Source organism: Leuciscus leuciscus (assembly GCF_965113295.1).
Source record: "Leuciscus leuciscus genome assembly, chromosome: 16".
NCBI lineage: Eukaryota > Metazoa > Chordata > Actinopteri > Cypriniformes > Leuciscidae > Leuciscus > Leuciscus leuciscus.
This window is the reverse complement of record NC_138740.1, coordinates 20,716,750-20,736,060: the sequence shown is the minus strand read 5'-3', so window position 1 is coordinate 20,736,060 and position 19,311 is coordinate 20,716,750. Positions and strand designations below refer to the sequence as shown.

At 38.0% G+C, this 19,311-nt stretch overlaps 1 protein-coding gene across 1 annotated transcript in view; it reads left to right on the top strand.

Moving 5' to 3' along the window:
- Positions 1 to 19,311, top strand: part of pcxa (pyruvate carboxylase a) — a 119,934-nt gene that overhangs the window by 50,070 nt on the left and 50,553 nt on the right. The window contains exon 10 of the mRNA XM_082141057.1: positions 15,930 to 16,112. Coding sequence (XP_081997183.1) covers positions 15,930 to 16,112 — 183 coding nt within the window. The remainder of the gene's footprint in view (positions 1 to 15,929; positions 16,113 to 19,311) is intronic.

Below are 19,311 nucleotides of genomic sequence, written 5' to 3'. Positions count from 1 at the left end.
GTTGGTTTAAAGCACTTAATGACAATCTAAGATATTCCATGACCTGATCTAAAGTGAGAACTATTTATAGTTAAGTTGTTAAAACATTATCTAACTTTTTATATATGGGCTAATTAAACAATAATAATTTGTTAATTAGTGACAATGATTGAAAAACGCACTGTTTGTATATAGTCTATTAATGTATTAAATATGGTTTATAAACTATTAGTTAACTATAAACTAAGTTTGTAAATTACTTGTAAATATTTTATTACTGTATACTTATTATAAAGTGTTACCAGAATGTTTTATCTGAATATAATGCTGAATGTCTGTTATCTAAAGCTGATGATGAGTCAGCACCATCAGTGACCCAAAATCCCATTCCTAGGATAAATCAAAAACAGTGGTTTAAAAACTAGCAGAGGTCATTAATATTCTCATAGTTTTATCTGTAGGAGGCCAAAGAAGTAGCCTGGAAATCCAGACCTAAATCTGAAAGATTAATGGTCTGGCGTCGACTAATGAAAATCGGCCAGCTCGAGGGGCGGCACCAAGCATGCATTTGAAAATCTCACTGCACGCAATTGGATAACACTACAACCAATCACAACAATAAAACCCTATATGCTTAGCTACCAGCAGAGCTAACTGGTAGATTAGACTCTTACCGTATCCGGTCGGCAAAATAGCAAAAACGTCCTTGTGGCAAAGGAACGATTTGAGCTCTGTCTTCTGTTCCTGTTTTAGATAAAAAGCCAAGTCTAACTCGTTCATTGTAGCGGCCAAAGCCGTTTCAAACAACTGGTGTTCATCCATAGCCATCTTGCAATGTTTACTAATGACTTTGACGTCACAGCGCTGTCGTCATCTGTTTAGCTCGCCTCTGGCCCGCCTATATCAGATAACCCGATGTGATTGGTGCAGCTCAGATCGAGGGGCATATTTAATGAGCATCATTACTCGACGCCAGAGTAACTCGCTGAGCAAATTCAACTTGTGCTCTCACGAGAACTCTGGATTACCAGGGTACCAAAGAAGACAACACATCCCAAAATTATATTTATGTAAATTAAATAGTCCTTGTAATCCCCACAAATGTGTGTTCAGAAGCCACAAAAAGCATTTATTTCCCTGAACAAAGGCCGCCTTCAAATCTTTGAGAGGATTTTAAATGCAACTTCTAAAATGTTTGTATCTTTTGAGAATTAAGATAAGTGCAATTATTGTAGATAAAGGAGTTTGTTTGAAATGTCGTGGCAGAAATCGTGCCTTCACATGTCTAAATAACGCCTTCCACTGATGATTTACTTTAAACTTTAACTCTGTCATCTGCCAACCTTTTATGTTTCTCCAAATTCATAAGAATTTTTTTTTTATTCTGTGAAACAACATATCAGATCTTTTCCATACAACAAAATTGCACACTGACGGTCAAGCTCAGTTGCGTTTTTCCTTTGTTTAATAAAAAACTATATATTAGGTATGGATTTTTTTTAACCTTTTACGCTAGCAAAAAAGTGTACCACTAGACTATCCCATCTTATCTTTAAATAAAGAAATTCACCAATTGTAAAAGTTTTGAAATGTTATAATTTTTTTTTAGATATAAAGTAGCTTTTTACCTAAAACCATCTTTAATTCATTATTTTGACTGGTCAAGATGAAACCTTGGTGTTGGAGCCATTTTTCTTGAAATTCAGATAATGCCAATAAGGTTTGCAGATCTTCTCCTCTCCTAATGAGCTCCTTGTTCGATAAGAATGACTATCTACCCAGTGTAAACTGAGCAGCAGAATCCCTTAGAGATAGATCGATTCAACTGAGCTGCCCTTAAGTGAAGAGTTTTTGCCATATCCTCCCAAATGTGTTTACTAATTCATTTGATCCTGAAGAACCTGAGATTTCCCGAATGGCCTTTAGACATCTGCACGGCCGTGGGAGACCTATGTCTTGGCGTTAAATCATGACCATTGAGACTAACTCCATGAGCAGTTTGCTGTAAGTAAAGAGATGCTTTTTCTCCTTTTGCTCTTGTCAGCAGTTAATGGCTCATGGGGCACTAAAACCCTTCCAGCTTCATGATAACACCGCCAAGAGTAACACAACTAAATCTAGCACAAAATGAAATTCAATACCTCAAGCAGGTATACGGTGTGTGCTCTCGTGTACCACGTGTGTGTAGACACTCGCACAGATATGTTGTACAAGAAAAGGTTTTTGAAGGATCACGTCTGCTGATTCCTGGTTAGCCTGAAGCGTTTCTCTGGGTATGGGCGCCTGCAAGATTTCTTAATTATACTAGTTTGACCTCCAACGCACTGTCTGCACCCTTGAGTTGCCTCAAACAGTCACTCCTCAGTACTTTCTCTCTTTTATGTGAAGCAGTTTGTCACGTCCATACCAATAAGAAACAGCTGACGGCTTCTACACATAAAAATGGCTTATAAAATGGCATGGAGATTTCTTCCTGCAGGTTTTATCATATTCAGATGTAGTTTGGCCTAGAAAATACTTGGACACTTAAGCCACACTTAAAAATGGATTTCTTCGGCGTGTTAAGGTAATGTGTAGAGATTTAGGATAAAAGCTTAAATGCGTCTGCTTGTGATAAGAAACGGAATAAGCTGGTGTTAGAACTTTGTATATACAATCCAAAATAATCTGCATGCATTTGTGAATACTTTCCCCCCCAACTCAGTATTAATGTCTGGATGTTGTGAATATTTCTCCAAATGACAGCCAACATGAAACATGTTACTTCCAAAATGTGACACATTTTAAAGTGAAAGACAAGACTTGATTATATCCTTTGGGAGTTGATTGGATAATGAAAAAAAGGCTGTTTCATGCATTTTTCAGTTTGATTACAGTTACAAAGATAGGAAGTTGCAAAAAAGAAGAAGAAAAGGTTTGTGTAAATTCTTAGATTTAATGTTGATTTCTGTGTTATTGGGAAGATGGGATTAAAAAACTTTGGAAACTCTAACTTTTAACTTTTTTTTAAATATTAAATTGTTTTTGCCCGTTAAGCGTGTTGGCTGCAATATTCATAGCTCAGCTAAATAAGATGAAAGTGTCTCAATGCCTCCGGTGCCCGCTCTTCTCTGTTGATGTCTTGACGTAATGCTGGTTTGGGGACAACAGGTGTTTCTGGGATTCTGGGAGTAATGTGGTGTACATGCTGTGCTCCATCTTCCAATACCGCTGGAATGCTTTTGACCTGTGTTTATCTCAGTAGGTTTAACTGATGAGGTTATTTTGAGCACTTATTTGACATTCAAAGACTGTGTTATTTCCAGATATTATTTTCTTAGCTGGTTTTCTTGCTCTTAAGATTTGAAAAAAGAACACTTTAAATACCACCTTAGCAACATTTAATACCTTCTTTGCAACATTAGAACTGAATTGAGATTGCCTTTTAAGTTTAGTTCCTGAATTTGAATTGAGGTTAGGATGCAGAATAGCAATTAAAAAAAAAGTAATACAAACTTTGAATTTTGGCTTGATAAAGCCTTTTATAAAGGTTGTGAAATTTGAAAATGTATACTACTTGCATAATGCATACAGAACAATAAAACATTGGATAGACTGATAGATGTAGACGGATGGATGGATAGATGAGAAGTAGACTTGAGACTACTGAGATATAAATAGGTAGACGATAATAGAAAAGGTAGACATAGATGTAGATCGGAAGATAGATGAACATCAAAATGCATCAGGCGGGGAGGGAACAAACTGTGGGCATTCTGAGGATAAGACTACAGAAGTGATCAGACCACTGAACATAGTTTTTTGCTTCACGTTATTAATTTTGAGAAAAGTGCTGGCTTTGATCATGCCGGAAATAATGAGGAGTGAATGTAATTCATCTGATCTATGTGGAGACAAATTGGATGCATCCAGTGGAAGCCTGCAGTTCATGTGAAGCTCTAAATCTTAAATCCCTCATTGTTACCCCATAAATTACCTTGTTCTTCCCCTCTTTTAAACGCCTGCTATTTCTATTGATCTAAATTTCTGTCTCATATAAATGTGGGATGTTTTGGGCATCATGCACAACAGGGAAATGTATTTTCAGCCGGTGACAAGTGTATTTCGTCCGTCTTCCTCTTTGAAGCTTCTTAAAATTCTCTGTACGTCTTCATCCATTTCCCTGTATATTCCAAAACATCTCAGCAGATTACCTTGGTTGGGCAGCCTGTCATACAGCGGATATTTTGTGTCCTCGGGTAATTCGTTTGTTGAGACCTCCATTTCTTTGGTTCCATCATGCCATCACCTCGCTGAAAGAGTATATTTCAGTCTGCCCCTGAAATGAAATTGAAAATTTCCCATTTACTGAATTGTGTTGAAATGAACATGACTTCCTTTTCGTCTGCCCTCCTTTCCTGCAGGGAGGCCCAATAGGTAGGGCTGGGATTTAACTATGATTGGCATTTTATTCCTAATAAAATATGCTGCAAAATCAGTCCATTTGTGGAGGTAATGAAATCCTTCTTTCTGGCACATCCCAAGACTTTCTTTTACTTATGTCTTCGTTTTCCCCGCAGCTCCTATTTCTGTTAACCCCCTTCCCATCCTCCTCTAGTTGTTTTTCAGTTTTTTTTTCTTCTTTCCCTTCTATTACTCATTTCTCCCACTGCTCCTCGGGTCTATTGTTGTTTGTGCTTTCTAATTTTCAATTTAGGTTTGTGTTCCTCTTTTGTCTGTTTTTTCTTCTCGCTCCACCTCCAATTTGAAACATTTCTTGTTTTTCCCCTTCACATTCTATCTCCCATTCTTCTGTTTTTGTTTGTAACATCTTTTGTTGTGTTTCATTTTGTGAGTGGTCCTCTACAAATCACTGTTTCAGTATTTGCAATTTTACATCATCTTGACTGCTGGAATTACTCCTCTCTCTCATTCCCTGGTGAATTGTGGTTCAGCCGGAGCGGTAAGGGCAATTTTTATAGGAGAAGCCGGTGGGTAATGTGCAGGTTTGTCACACGGAAATCATACACATGCAGAATATATGTGTAGTTCGAATATATGTGGAGTGCAACCTCCTCCGGCTACCTTAATTCATGGGTTCATTTTTTTTCTCCACTTGTTGTGATTACTCTTTTGCTCTCTTTTCAGTTCTGAGTTAGCACACCATGTTTAAATTTTCTTTGCTTTCCAAGTCAAAATCCCTTTCTCTCTCTCTTATTGCTTTACTGTTTTGTGGCTGTGTAGTCCTATTGGAACATGCTGACAACCCGTCAGAACACCTTAGCAACTGCATTGCAATGTCTTGGCAACTACACATGGTAGCATTGTGCTGGTGAGATATTTTGGGCAATAAGGAACACAGTAGCAACCACCTAGCCTGGGAAAACCCAGACAACTTCCGGCAAATTTAGATTTGCTCTGCAAGTAGTCTGGCAAAGAGCTCATTCAAGCCCATTTCTAATCCGTCGAAATCGCGGCACCAATCAGAAACGTTGGGGCGGGCTTTACACAATGACAATCGCTCTGATTGTTTTTTTTTGTCTATCCATGTGCCCTCAGAGGCATTTGAGCGACATCCGTTGGTGAAGCGCACCAACTTTTAAATGCATTATTATATTCAAATTGCAAACACATGAGGACAGTCTCCATGAAAGACCCACTGGCAGATGAACGTGCTACTACGTTTCTCTCCGAAACGGTAGGAAATTAAATTAAATTTAATAGAGATTTTAACTGTGACAAGATGATTGACAGGGCAGTTTACGTGACAGGATGCACGCGACAGATCCGTCCGATAAAGATGACGAAGTAGGATGTCCCAAAGCTTGCCTACTTTTTTGCTACACATTCAAAAGTAAATCCTTTTCTTCACAAAAAGAGTACATACTTTTATGGCGTAGTGTAACTTGGGCGAATTGGGACGCAGCATATGGCTTTACACGATGACGATCGCTCTGATTGGTTTTAGGTCTATCCAATTGCGCCCAGAGGCTTTTGAGTGACGTCCGTTGGTGACGCCCCTTTGGAAATGAGTTCTTAATGAAGCTTTGCTCAGTTACTACTGAGAATGGTCTGGTTTTAACCAGGCTAGCAACCACCCCAAGCACTTTAGCACTGTACCAACAGCCAGTCAGTATACCTTAAAGATGCAGTATGTAATATTGACAGCTAGTGGTTTAAAAATATTGGAGAGGGTTGTTTCCACTACCCCCTTCTCCTTAGACTCGACGCTCACGCTGGTTGCCAGTTTGAGAACATGCAACAAAGAATGAGCACAATGGAAGGCGACGAAGCCTTACACTTTAATTTAAGTTGATTTTTCCACATTTTAATATGCCCTTTGGGCATTTTAGATGGGATACAGAGGTTTTTTAGGTTGGGTAGAATCTGCGATATCTGACCTAGTTTGTTTGCTGGCTTCCGTGGCTACAATACGCTGTTTTCTCCACCAACTGGCAACCCAGGTATCGGAATAATATTGGGTAAATAGGCAGTGGGCGGGATCACTCAGACCAAAACAAAAACAGACATTCCGACACGGAACGCACATTTCAAAGTAGAATAGCTGGAGCATAGTTTACATACTCGTTTCTCTAAAAAAAACAAAGAAGTATGTAAAAAAAAAAAGAAAGACATACAGCTTTGGTTTAAAAACCAACCTTTAACAATTGCATTGCAATGCCCTGGTAACCATACACAAAACCCTAGCATTGAGCCGGTGGGTTTTGGCTCCCAAGGGTGGGATCTTTTTGTCTAGGTCAGTAAACAGTCCCCTTCCATCCACCCAGAACACATTTACAATACAATTTATAATTTAAAATCTAGCTTTTTTGCCTCTATCTCTCCTTTTGGACAATTTTTTTTCCTCAGTGCACGTCAGCGGGGTGTTTAAAACCAGTGGAGGTGTGAAAATGTGCTCCCATGAGCGTGATGTTTCATGGCTCTTTCATGTGCATGCGCACGTGGCATTTCCGGTCCCATTGCCACAGGCTCCTTTGTCGCATTTTTTTTTCATGACGTCTGCGAATGTGTAATTCTGACACTGCTCTTAAACTGCCAGCACTCGCCTCTGAGGACATGTCCACAACATGAACTGTGTGCCTTATGCTGGCGCGATGGAGGGATAATGGAGGAGAGTCAAAGAGGGATGGTGTCTTCCCTTGATGCTCTAATTGCTCGGCGGCAGTCACAGCTGGTTTGGACTGTTGCCATGTCACTGTGATTTGTTCGATCTGTGAGAGCTTGAAAGAATCAGGGTCCAGTTTTTTGTTGTGGATGGAAATGCCAAATGTTTGTTTTAGAGTGTGTGACTCAGTTAAACTGAACACACTCAGTTTGCATCTGAAAGGGCTTGTGTAAACGGTGCAAAACAAGCTCTGCAAAGCTCATCCTTATTAACTAGAACATTTTATATTTTGTAATAATGCATTTAAAACTCCCTTCAGATGTTTTTTTTTATCCTCCGCTCAGTGTGGGTGATCCACAACCGCACGTACAATTGCAGAAATCACATTCATTTTTCACTTCATGACATCAAATCCAGCTAATCCTCTGTCTTAGGAGAAAAATGAAGCCCTTGTGATTGAAGCGGGGCAAACTTCTCCTCTGCTGCATGAGACGGCTTTGAGCGAGCGCTCTTTAGTCGTACCTTGGAGGCTCTGGAGGTCATGACCCTTTCAATGCTCTGTGCTTCCTCCCTCCAGAGAGACCAGGAGCGCTTACAGATGAGGCCGACAAGTCCGTGTGATGTATTTTTCAGCACAGTGAAGCTCGCACACGCTCCTTTTGGACTTGTCAAAGTGCTGGTGTGTTTCTTCTTGACCCCCATTTGGGGAAAACAGGCTAGCATGACCAACAAAACAGGGGCATAATGCTAAATGGGATGCTGGGTATTGTCAAATGTTTATAAGGGGTAGAAATGAGAAGTCTAATAAAAGAGTGTTAGTAAATCAGTTTGTTTGGATTATTTATGTCAATGAATTGGTATTTTTTTTATTACATTAGTCGCATATGGACTAATAGATACTATTCCAAATAAGATCAATAAATGTTTTTTTAAAAGAATTTGACATTTCTATTCACCAATGACGCATTAAATTTGTGACAAAATTGTTTTTACAAAAAAAGATTTCTATGTGAAGTAAATGCTGTTCTATTAATCAAAGAACCCTGAATAATATATAATGCTTATATTAGGTTCCACAACTGTTTTGAACATGGATGATAACAAAGACTACAGAATAACACAAGACGCGTCACTCGTATTGTTTTGAATAGGGAAAAGTGCTCAATATGGCGGAATAAGTCCCGCCTTCTAAATAAGAGCCAATCGCAGATTGGTAAAGTCATCGCGTCACTGCAGCTGCCTTTAGAAGCTCCGGTTCCTATAGTAATAGTCAGACCCGTGTTTCCACTGCGTATGCGCATTACCTTGATCCTGGCTGAAATATGTCAAGTTCTGTCATGATTCGAGCGTTTAGAAACAAAATTTATGAGACAGTTGTCCGATTTAATTGATGATTTCAAATATGAAATTTAATCGTAAGCTTGGCGAACAGTTTTGGAGAATTTGATGTTTCCCCATTCAAAGAGATAGGAGCTGCACTTGCATGCTCGAGAGGGGTTTCAAAGATGGCCGCAGAGTGAAATGACTTGTCTTAAAGGGACTTTGATAATAATAAATGTTTCCTGAGTATCAAATCAGCATATTAGAATGTTTTTTTAGTTTTTTTTTAAGGATCATGTGACACTGAAGACTGGAGTAATGATGCTGAAAATTCAGCTTTACCATTGTAGAAATAAACTACATTTTAAATATATTAAAATAGAAAAGTAATTTTATAACATTTCACAATATAACTGTATTTTTAATCAAATACATGCAGCTATGGTGAGCATAAGAGACTTTCAAAAACAATAAAAAAATCTCACAGACACAAACCTTTAAACAGTAGTGTATTGGCTGATATAGAATATTTGGTAACACTTTACAATAAGGTTCATTAGTTAACTACATTAGTTAACATTAACTAATAATGAACTGCACTTATACAGCATTTGTTCATCTTTGTTAATGTTAATTTCAACATTTACTAATACTTTATTAAACATTAGTTAATCCACTGTGAACTAACATGAACAAGCAATGAACAGCTTTATTTTTATTAACTAACATTAACAAAGATGAACAAAAACAGTAATACATTTATTGCTCAATGTTAGTTCATGTTAGTTAATACATTAACTAATGTTTAATAAAGGAACCTTATTGTAAAGTGTTACCCAATATTTTATTGGTTTATTTCCACTATTGTTTTAATTACTGTTGCTTTCATCTAACGCTTACCGGTACTTGAAATCTTTAAAACTGTAGTAATTAAATGAATTTTAAACACTATTAAAAGTAACCTTTAACAAATCTCAAAATAAATATCCATTTTTCATACTGCTTGTGCATTATAATGTTGTGATGCCTAAATTTAAATTCACTTTTAGAATAATTTTTTTTTTAGACAGAATAGTACAGATTTTAAATATCTGCCATCAGTTATTGGGAGTAACATGAAAATAAATTATAAGTATATTATAGTAGTTCAAGTAGAGTTGATGATTCACGTAGATGCATGAGCTACATGAGGTTATCCAGTTTATTCCCCGCTGGGCTACCACAATTAGTGTTTGCCTCGCAGTGGGATGCTAGGCAGACCTCAGGACAGACATGTGCAGTTAAGCACCGCAGAATAGAGATGCTAACATAGACTCCGGGTAAACAGATCTGAGGCTGTTGGGGAAACGGGGGAGGTGAAGTGACCTACTTAAGAGAGAAGGGATGCTGTGTAAACACGAGGGAAAGAAGGGGTGGGTAGGAAAAGACCAGATTGGCAGGTGACGATTTTTTTTTCTCCCACTTGCCGTAGCAACTTGAGAGCGCAAGCAATGCGCATGGATCACCGCGCTGAACGTGCTCTGTGTATTTATACACATGTATGTGTATATCCCACGTTGCACCAGCATTCCCAGATCACGACATTTCACACCTCTGATTCGATCTCCAGATGGAGTGAGAGACATGTGCCCAAGCAAGCGCACACACCTGCACACTGATGAGCAGGAGCCTGTGGCATTACTCACTGTAATGTGGAAATGTCACTGCACACTCGCACACAAAAGCGCATCTGCGGCTCTCACACAGACTGCATTTACCCTGATAGATTTCTGTCTCACCAGGCAACCAGTGCCCTTTCTTCAGGTCACATCCGGTAGGCCGGTGTCTCACCTCTTATTCTCTAGCATCTGCCACTTCTAGTCATACTTGACCTCTGCCATTGAATACTAAGCCAGGAGGGATGGACTGAGTATGGATGGAATTTTTCTGGTGAGCTAGTCTCAGTCAGTTTTTATTTTTATTTTTTAAAGAAATCTCTTATGCTCAACAAGGATGCATTTATTTGATTCAAATTTTAATGTCATTTATTCCTGTGATTTCAAAGATGGATTTTCAGCATCTTTACTCCAGTCTTCAGTGTGACATGATCCTTCAGAAATCATTCTAATATGTTGATTTGCTTTTCAAGAGACATTTTTTTATTATTATCATCAATGTTGAAAATATGTTTAATATATTTGTGGAAACGATACTTTTTTCAGGATTTTTTTCCAAAGTAATTTTTTTAAATAATTATAATTTATAATTAAAAATTGTAGCATTATAAATGTCTTTACTGCCACCTTTTAATAAGTTGAATGCCTCCTTGCTCAACAAAAGTATTACTTTCTTTAAAAACAGTAAACAGTAATTATAAAAATTCATTCTAATTGTATCACATCTTGTTTTTTCAAATTTTGTAGTAGTTATAGAATGTATATTTATAAAGATCAATAGCTTTAATGTACTGTAATTAACCACTTTTTGTTAGTAGCTTTGAGTGTTGAAAAGTAATTAAACTTTAATTAAAAAATAAATCAATTATGAGTATCTTGGCAAGCTAAAGTTTCAAAGTAGCTTCTCCAAACACTCCACTACTCTGTAACTCAGTTTTATGGGATTGAGTCCACTTTAAATTCCAGTCACCACTCTTTCTAAAAAATGATTTGTGATTTTCTAGCTCACTATGCTATATTGCCCTCCACCTGTTCTGCTGCTATCTGTCTACACGAGTCTCCTTCATGCTACGAATCAAACATGAATGTTATAATATCACCGTACAGTACACTGCCAGTTAATCAAGTCAGTAAAATCAAACTATCAGATCTGTGAGATTTATTGTAACATTCTAAACACTTGACCACTGAAACCTTTAACTATGATTTTTTTCTTTTTTAAACACACAATATGTAAGTTGTTTAAATTTACATGATGTACAAATTTGTGCTGTTTTTGTAATGTAAAAAGGTTGTTTTACATGTCAAAATTCTTCAATATTTATAAACTAGGTGGGTATAATATGCACACATGATGCAGTGGGACGTTTTAGTCCCAGTCTGTTTTTTGCCAGAAGGCAAAGAATTTCTGCTCTGAACTCCATATCATGCATCTTCTTTTAGATAAGACAACCTTTCAAACTAAATCAGATCTTTTTTTTTTTTTTAAAGGAACAATTTTGATTAGGATGACATGCTCAAAGACACGATCTTCCATGCGTCAAATTTCATATTCCCTCCGAGATGAAACAATCGGGTGAGCGTTTCTCGCTCATCTCCCTCCTGTGTTCCTGTGATGGTTTTCTGCCTGTTAGAGCATGCAGGGTTGCTAGGAGCTCAGAAACTGTGGCATCTCTTTCCCTCTATTAGCATTTTTCTCTTGCCATCTCTGAAACTCTACCCTTCACCTGCTGAAATCACTCTCTCCTGCTGTCTCCCTGTTGTTCTCTTTCATGCCTGAGTTTCAAGAAGTGACTCTAATAAAAGTCTATAGGCATGTTCCAGTCGCCCAACAGTCCCCTGCAAAGACTTCCAGGGTATTTGACCACCTTAAGCAAGATTCCACATCATAGAAAGTTTATATATTTAGTCACTGTCTGTTAAAGACATAGGGAGCAACTGGATTTCACCACTATGGAAGTATAAATGGTATTGTCTTTGAGTGTTTCAGTGTATTTTTTTAACAGTTTGTGAACCATTATTTAAAGTTTAGAAAAATGCATAAACAATAACACTTCGTAATTCTATTTTATTTTGAGCGTGCCTTGTAACCATGTAGATATTTGTGAGAGACGATTCAGAAGACATTTACTTTGGTGCAGATCCTGAACCATATCTATTTGAACCTGAATACACTGAAGATGAGCTTGAATAGTTACCTGGGGACTATTTTCAGGCGCTGCGTAATATCATTGCACCTGCTGCACTCATGGTACGGCAGCAAAGTTCCTTGATTATTACGCAGGAATGAGAGTATATTTCCTAGCCATATGGGCCTAGAAATTCGCAACTTTTCATTTTCCGTCAGTCTTAGTACACGATATAACTACAGAAGAGTCAAGTTTTAAATAGGAAAAATATCCAAACTCTTTGGTCATTTTTTTGAGAGAGATGCTAACGGTCTAATCAGATTCAATGATTTTTTTTTTTTTATTGTAAAGTAAAGTTAAAAAGAACAGCATTTATTTTAAACAATCATTGGTTACACTTTATTTTAAGGTGTCATTGTTACAATGTAATTATATATTTAAGTACTGAGTAATATTAATTAACAACATGTACTTACTATAGGGTTAGGTAGGATTAGTTGCATGTAATTATGCAACATTTACTGGTATTACTATGGTAAACACATGTAACATATATCATATGTCATATATCATGTAAAATAAAATGTTACCGAAACATTTTATAACATTAAAAATGTTGGTTGCACTTTATTTTACAGTACGTGTCGTGTACTTGGTGTACTTGCATAAGAAAGTACTGGGTAATATAAGGTAACTACATGGGTTAAGGTTAGGTTTAGGGTTAGTACCTAGTTATTACCCAGTTATTGTAATTACTAGATTACATAGTATGTACATGGGGAACAGGAATGTAGAATAAAGTGCTACCAAAATGTCTTTACCATCACTTTTAAACAAATTTAAATGTACTTGCTGAGTAAAAGTAATCTTTTCTTTTCAAACAGAAACCCCCCCAAAATAGACTCAATTTGTATTTATGTACACCTGTATATTGTCACCATACCCAGAATCCCGAAGTGTTTGCACTGTTCCAAATGAACACATTTTGTTGTGATCATCTACGCAGGCCCTGCTCTGTGTGAATGCTGTGTAGGGACCCTGTGAATTAGAACGCAGCTCAAAGTTTCCCTCCTCCTTTTTGTTTCTCAGCATGGCAGGTAGAGGCTTGTAATTGTATTTAAAACTCTCATTTGACTCAAGCCCCTGGTGGTGAAGGAGACAAGCATCAGTTTCGGCATCCATTTGAGCCTCTATTCAAAGCTTCATAATTGCCACCAGCAAGAAAGAAACAGAATGAGAGATGAGAAGAACAAAGAGAGAGAATAAGACTGACCCATGCAGAGCTTTGGCCTGCCTTCCTTCCTTTTCAGATCTCTTTGTGTCACACACTTCCTCCAGAAGTCTTGCTGTGACCCAGATCAGTGGCGCTTCAACAGAAATCCTGTCCTAAAGCATCTGTCTGATAATGAAAAGCCAAGTACACAGCTTTGGATCGCTGTTATGGCTGCCCTGTCTCATTTTTCTGAGCAAAGCTGAGCCGGATGGATCAGCATGGAGCTTGTCGGATAATGATATGATGGTATTTCTTGTGTTTCTGCTAATTTTTTTGACTGTAATTGAAATGAACGCTAGTTTTTAAAAAGGCAGCGTGAATTCTAGTTTGCAAAGTTCTGAAATGTCATGATATTCAACAAGAAAAAATATAGTGTGCACTGTGAAAAAAGATTTTTCAGTAGTTGTAAACTAAAAGATTATTGGAGTACATTTTACAAGAAAATACGGTGTGGGAATTTCTTTTCTTTAGCTTAAACTTTTTCATTACCAAGTACACTTTCAAGAAAGTAAACGGCATCCATTTTGGTTTCGTGTAGACTTCTCGATGATAACAATTTTCATTCACTCATTACATGCATTCAGGGTGTAAATGACAGAAAAATGCTGTCTTATCTCTGTGACGGTCATCTCACTGGGTGGCAGAAGCCATTAACGGCGTCAAATCAAATTTCCACTCAATTTGAGTGATATCAAATTACTTTTTTAGATTGCCATGGCGATGCTTGTATAATCTCCGGTGGATCTACTGTTCATTAGCACGTCTTATGTCATAAGTGGCGACACAATCGATGTTGAGCAATCGCAGCCATTACCCAAAGTGCAGCTGTAATAAAGCCAAGGCATTGGCTTCTTTTTCTATTTCTGTTTGTTTCTCACGTCTCATTATATCCCTATTTTAACACCCCACCCTTACAATACCTCCGCTGATGCCTGGATCTCTGCTGCGCACATCAATTTTACCGTGCTGATGATTGTAATGTGGATGCCAGAGGCTGAGACAGAGCACAATTCCAACAGTAAATGACTGCTGCCAGTTGGCTGCAGTGTGAGTGTTTTTGTGTGCATGTTTGTGTGTGTCAGTGTTTTTTTCCTCAATTTGTTCTTATTGCCTGCACACTCCCCTGAGGTACTTGTGTTGACAGTTGCTCTATTTTTGCTGGATGAATGTTTGTACAGTTCAACGGGCAGCTCTCTGTGAAATGTTAGATTTTCAAATTGTTTTATTTTTTTTTTATTTTTTTTAACCTTCTGCTTTGGTAAGCGACTGAGGGCCGCCTCCTGTGCCTCACCCTGAAGAGCTGTTTTGTTAAATCGCTCAATTGCACCTTTAAACACTGCATTCAAACCCTTCAATCCACACGACATATGTTGTGATCATGCGCAAAACATTTCAACAGCCGATTTTACCGGTTCACCTTTTGAGTAACTACGCCCATCATGGCACTTATCCAAAATACCCTGCCCCTTGTGTGTTTATTTAGGGAATATTTGGTTCATTTTTATGTGCTTTCTGAGAACAGTTTAGAAGAGTGCGACTGAACACACTTCACCGAATTGAAATGCATTTAGCAGAATCAGCTTAAAAAATACTACCTTTGATGTTCACTAACACGGACCAACCAGCTATAAGCTTAAAGTGATGTATTGGCAACAGTAAAATGAAAATAAGATTTTTTTTTAAGTCAGCTGAAATGTATAATTATTTTTAAATAATTTGACACCTAAATTTTTTTTAGAAAAAGTATTATTTAAATTAGAAGCCCAAAGAACAGAAAATCATGGCTTTTATGTAACTATTAATGTAGTAGTAGTAGTAAATTATGTATTATTATTTAAGTAATATAAAAGTAATCATATTTTTGTAAGTAATTTTTTTGGGGAAATTAAGTAGATTAAGTAAAGTAATTTTTGACAATTTGCATTGCTGCAACTGTGGCTAGAAACGAGCAGAAAATCATGACCTGGCTTTTATGTAACAGTCATTATTTATTTTAAAACACAAAGTCAATTAATTGCAAAATTAATTAATCATAGAAACATTTTTCATTTTTTATATTATGTTAAAACAGTCATTATTTCAGATGTGCAGGGAAAAATTAATTAGCTGAAGTGGCTGTTGAAAGGTGTATAAAAACGGAAGACAACAGATTCTTCCATTGCTGTCAGCTGTATTGATTTATAAAGGGAGTGATTTAGTGAGTCATGATGCATTGTTTGCATCCAGTGTGTTATCTATAGACTATTTTCAAGAATCTGAAATTACTTTTCCTCAAGTGTGAAAATAAGGTGTAAAAATAAAAGCACAAAGTAAAGTGTCAAAATATAAAGGTGGTTTTCTTGACCATTTAGAATATTGTCTTCCTGAAGTCTGAAATTTTGGTTCTTTCAAGTGCAGTCCCTCAAGCATGTACATAAAGTTTAGTCCAAATCTGTATTCTGACCATCATCTTCTTTCCTCTTTGGCAGGTCTTTCGCAGTGGAGAGGGCATGGGTATCAGGCTGGACAGCGCGTCTGCCTTCCAGGGTGCTATCATTTCCCCTCATTACGATTCACTCCTGGTGAAAGTCATCGCCAGTGGAAAGGATCTGCCGGCGGCCTCTGCCAAAATGAGCCGAGCATTAGCAGAGTTCCGTGTCCGTGGGGTCAAGGTAAGGCTTTTCTCGACAACAGTGCTTGCATAAACGATCTGGGGCAGCACGACTGCGATCAGATTCAGCATAGACCTCTGGAAATCGATTCAGTTGCACCTTTAAAGGTGCTGTGGTGTCAAACTGAGATTGTGTGTGTTGTGCTGGTCAAATAGATTTTTAGAGTAAATGTCATGCCTTTAGTCAATTACTTTAGAAAAAAAAATCAATTACAAAACTTAATTTATAAATTAATATTCACCAGGCTTTGTAGTTTCATGACCTCGCCCTTTTATAATGGCTGCTATGCTCCTCGTGAAAATGGTTACTTCCCATGAAGAAGCAAGCACAAAAGGCACGATAAGCCTGACATGACAAACTGAGTAAGAGATCAGATGAGAAGTGATTTTTTTTTTTTTTTTGTGACTGAACCTATGGATTCTCTTTTCCCCTATTAAATGTGTTGTTCTTTTGAAAGGCATCTGAGCAGCAGACATTTCACGGTCTTGTCACCCGTCATGCTGGCTGCCATCTGAGTCTCTGATCAGACCTTGAGTGAGCTAAAAACATTTCCACTTTTAAGATCTTGAGCTTTTTTTTTTTTTTTATCTCCCACACGTGCAAACCTGAAAATGCTGGGTGAGTCACGTGAGACCATAGATGGTAACACACTCACATAATATAGTATTTATCTGCATAATGTGATCAGAGTTGGAGTGATGGCACTAATGGCACTCTCGGATGAAGGGTGCAGACCTTACCCTTTTCTGATGTGCCGGTTTCGGAGGAAGGGAGGGGTGCGGATGGGAGAAGTTGTCATGGAGTGTTTGCGCTTAATCAGCCTGAATAAAATAAATGTGTTTACATAAACCATTAGGGAAGGAGCTTTCCTGTAAGCGTCTTTAGAAATTCGTTTGGGGGGTATTAGGAGAACCTATCTTTGTTTTGGCTGCTTTAATCGGGGAGTTTTATTTGGGGATGAAACAAGGATATAGCTCTAAAGACTAGTGAGCGGCCCATAAAGGGAACATTTAAGGCATGGTTCACTGAAAAATGAAAATTCTGAACTGAAAATATATAATTTACATGATTCATGTAATGTAATTCGCAGTTGTCAGTGTGACGAGACTAGGGCTGTCAACGAATATTCTAAATTCGAATATATATTCGAATAGTTTTAAAAAACAGAAATTCGAACGTGAAAATTAATATTCGAATGTGAATTTCGAATATGGAAAAACACGCCCGCGGAAGCAGAGGCGCGGCTGTCTGCTTTGCGAGTGGGCGCGCGCGCTGCCTGAAGCCTTGTTTATACTTTCGCCTGTCTCCACAGCGCGAGTCTCCGCAGACTGCGCGCGCACCTCCCCCAAACGGACGAGGCGTTTATACTCGACGCGCTCGCCGATGTACTATTCTTTGAAACGATAGGGTGCGATTCGCGCTCGTGCGGACGCGTCGAGTATAAACCAGACTTGAGGGACAGGTCACGAGTCGCACTGTCTAGCACAGCGTCACTGCTGAAAGTTGACAGTGCACTAAAAGACAATGGAATAAATTGCAGTCAGTTTTTCCTTTTTTTAATACAAGCACCAATAATGTAAGTAGCCTTTTTCTTTTTTAATAGCACTTTATTTTTTATGAACCTCAGGGTAAAAGTTCTTTGTTGTCACATTTCTCGGAATTGTGTGCCTCATTTTATTTAAAGTTAAACAGAAAAGTTCCATGTTTACCACAGCTCGCTCGGAGCGTTCAATGTCGGTTCTATACTGTAAAACTTCAATTAATGTTAATACATTTGTTTCAATCACTGAATGAAGCCTGCTATATTTGGGGCAAGAATCGCGACCTTAAATTGCTTGCACAAAACTCTTGATCAGCACACAACATGTGCTTATTGTTGTTCATTTAAACCGTTATGAGCAGAGAGAGCGTGAGCGCGAGGGCGCGAGAGAGAGAGAGAGAGAGAGTGCCTGCGAGTGAGCGAGACTGAGGTCTGCGGTCTTGGCCATTAGTTTATTTACTTGGTTTTGTGTTGGTAATACATTGTCGAATATGTTTAAACTTAAATTAACTACCTATACAAGTTATGTATGTCTCTTTGTATTAATTTGTCCTGTTATTGACGTAATGCGCGTCATTGAAAAAATGCGCAACCAGATGTTCGAATAGTTCGAATATTCGTGTGTTTTTTAGAGGGAATATTCGAACGTCATTTTTGAGCAATTTTGACAGCCCTAGACGAGACCAACATTAATGGAGCCGTTTTTGGCAGATTAAGCATCAGATTAATACTTAATATGCACATATTGTGAATGAAATGAATAAACGTGGTTATCAAGCTTTCCTGGTAGCCTTCAGCAAATTCACTTGTGTAATGAAATGATTTATAAAACACTTAAAAAGTAAAATAGATATCAATATCAATTGGCCAATTGTGTACTCTCTTCACTGACTGAAAAATGAAAAGACGGCATCAATTAAAGCTCAGCTTTTGGATGGGAAGAGAAACGGTTTGAAAAAGAGACTGATAGAAAAAGAAAAAGAAAGGGAGAAGGTGACCGAGAGATAGTCAGGCCTTTAGTCTGACTTCACAAAAACTGAACCACAGTGAAAAAATGTTTTACCTTTAGGAGTAGAACAGTTTGTCACTGGGCAGTATCCTCAAAAGGACATCTTCAAATTAAACTTTTAAAGCGCATGTAAATGCACTTAAAAACAATCTTAATTATGAGGTTCCCTTTCAGTTAGGATGCTGCCTATGTAGGCAGTGAGGCAGCTCAGAAGGTTTTGTGTGTCTCATGTGAGGGGAGACATATGCATTTGAAGACATGAGCTTTGAAGGGTCGGCCATCAGGGAAGCTTTTAAAGCACTGCATCGTTTTTCCAACCTCTTAGTTTTTCCTCCTAACACATTCTCTCTGTCTCTCTCTCTCTCTCTCTCTCTCTCTCTCTCTGCCTAATCTCCCTCCCATCTTGCCCTATGCACAAATCTTAAAAATTGCTCCAACGTGACTTAAAATACCTTTCAAGATGATTTTTTTCTTTCCTCCTCCGGAAAGATCTGCTGTCCATTTGCTCGTGTTTCTCCCATCTAAATTCCCCTAGAGTAAAGTTTGAGACAGAACAAACTCCGAAAATTGCCTTGCACTGACTCTGTCATTCCACCCCAATATTTATCTTTACGCCTCTCTGCACCTTGCGCTCTCTACAATCAGGAAAG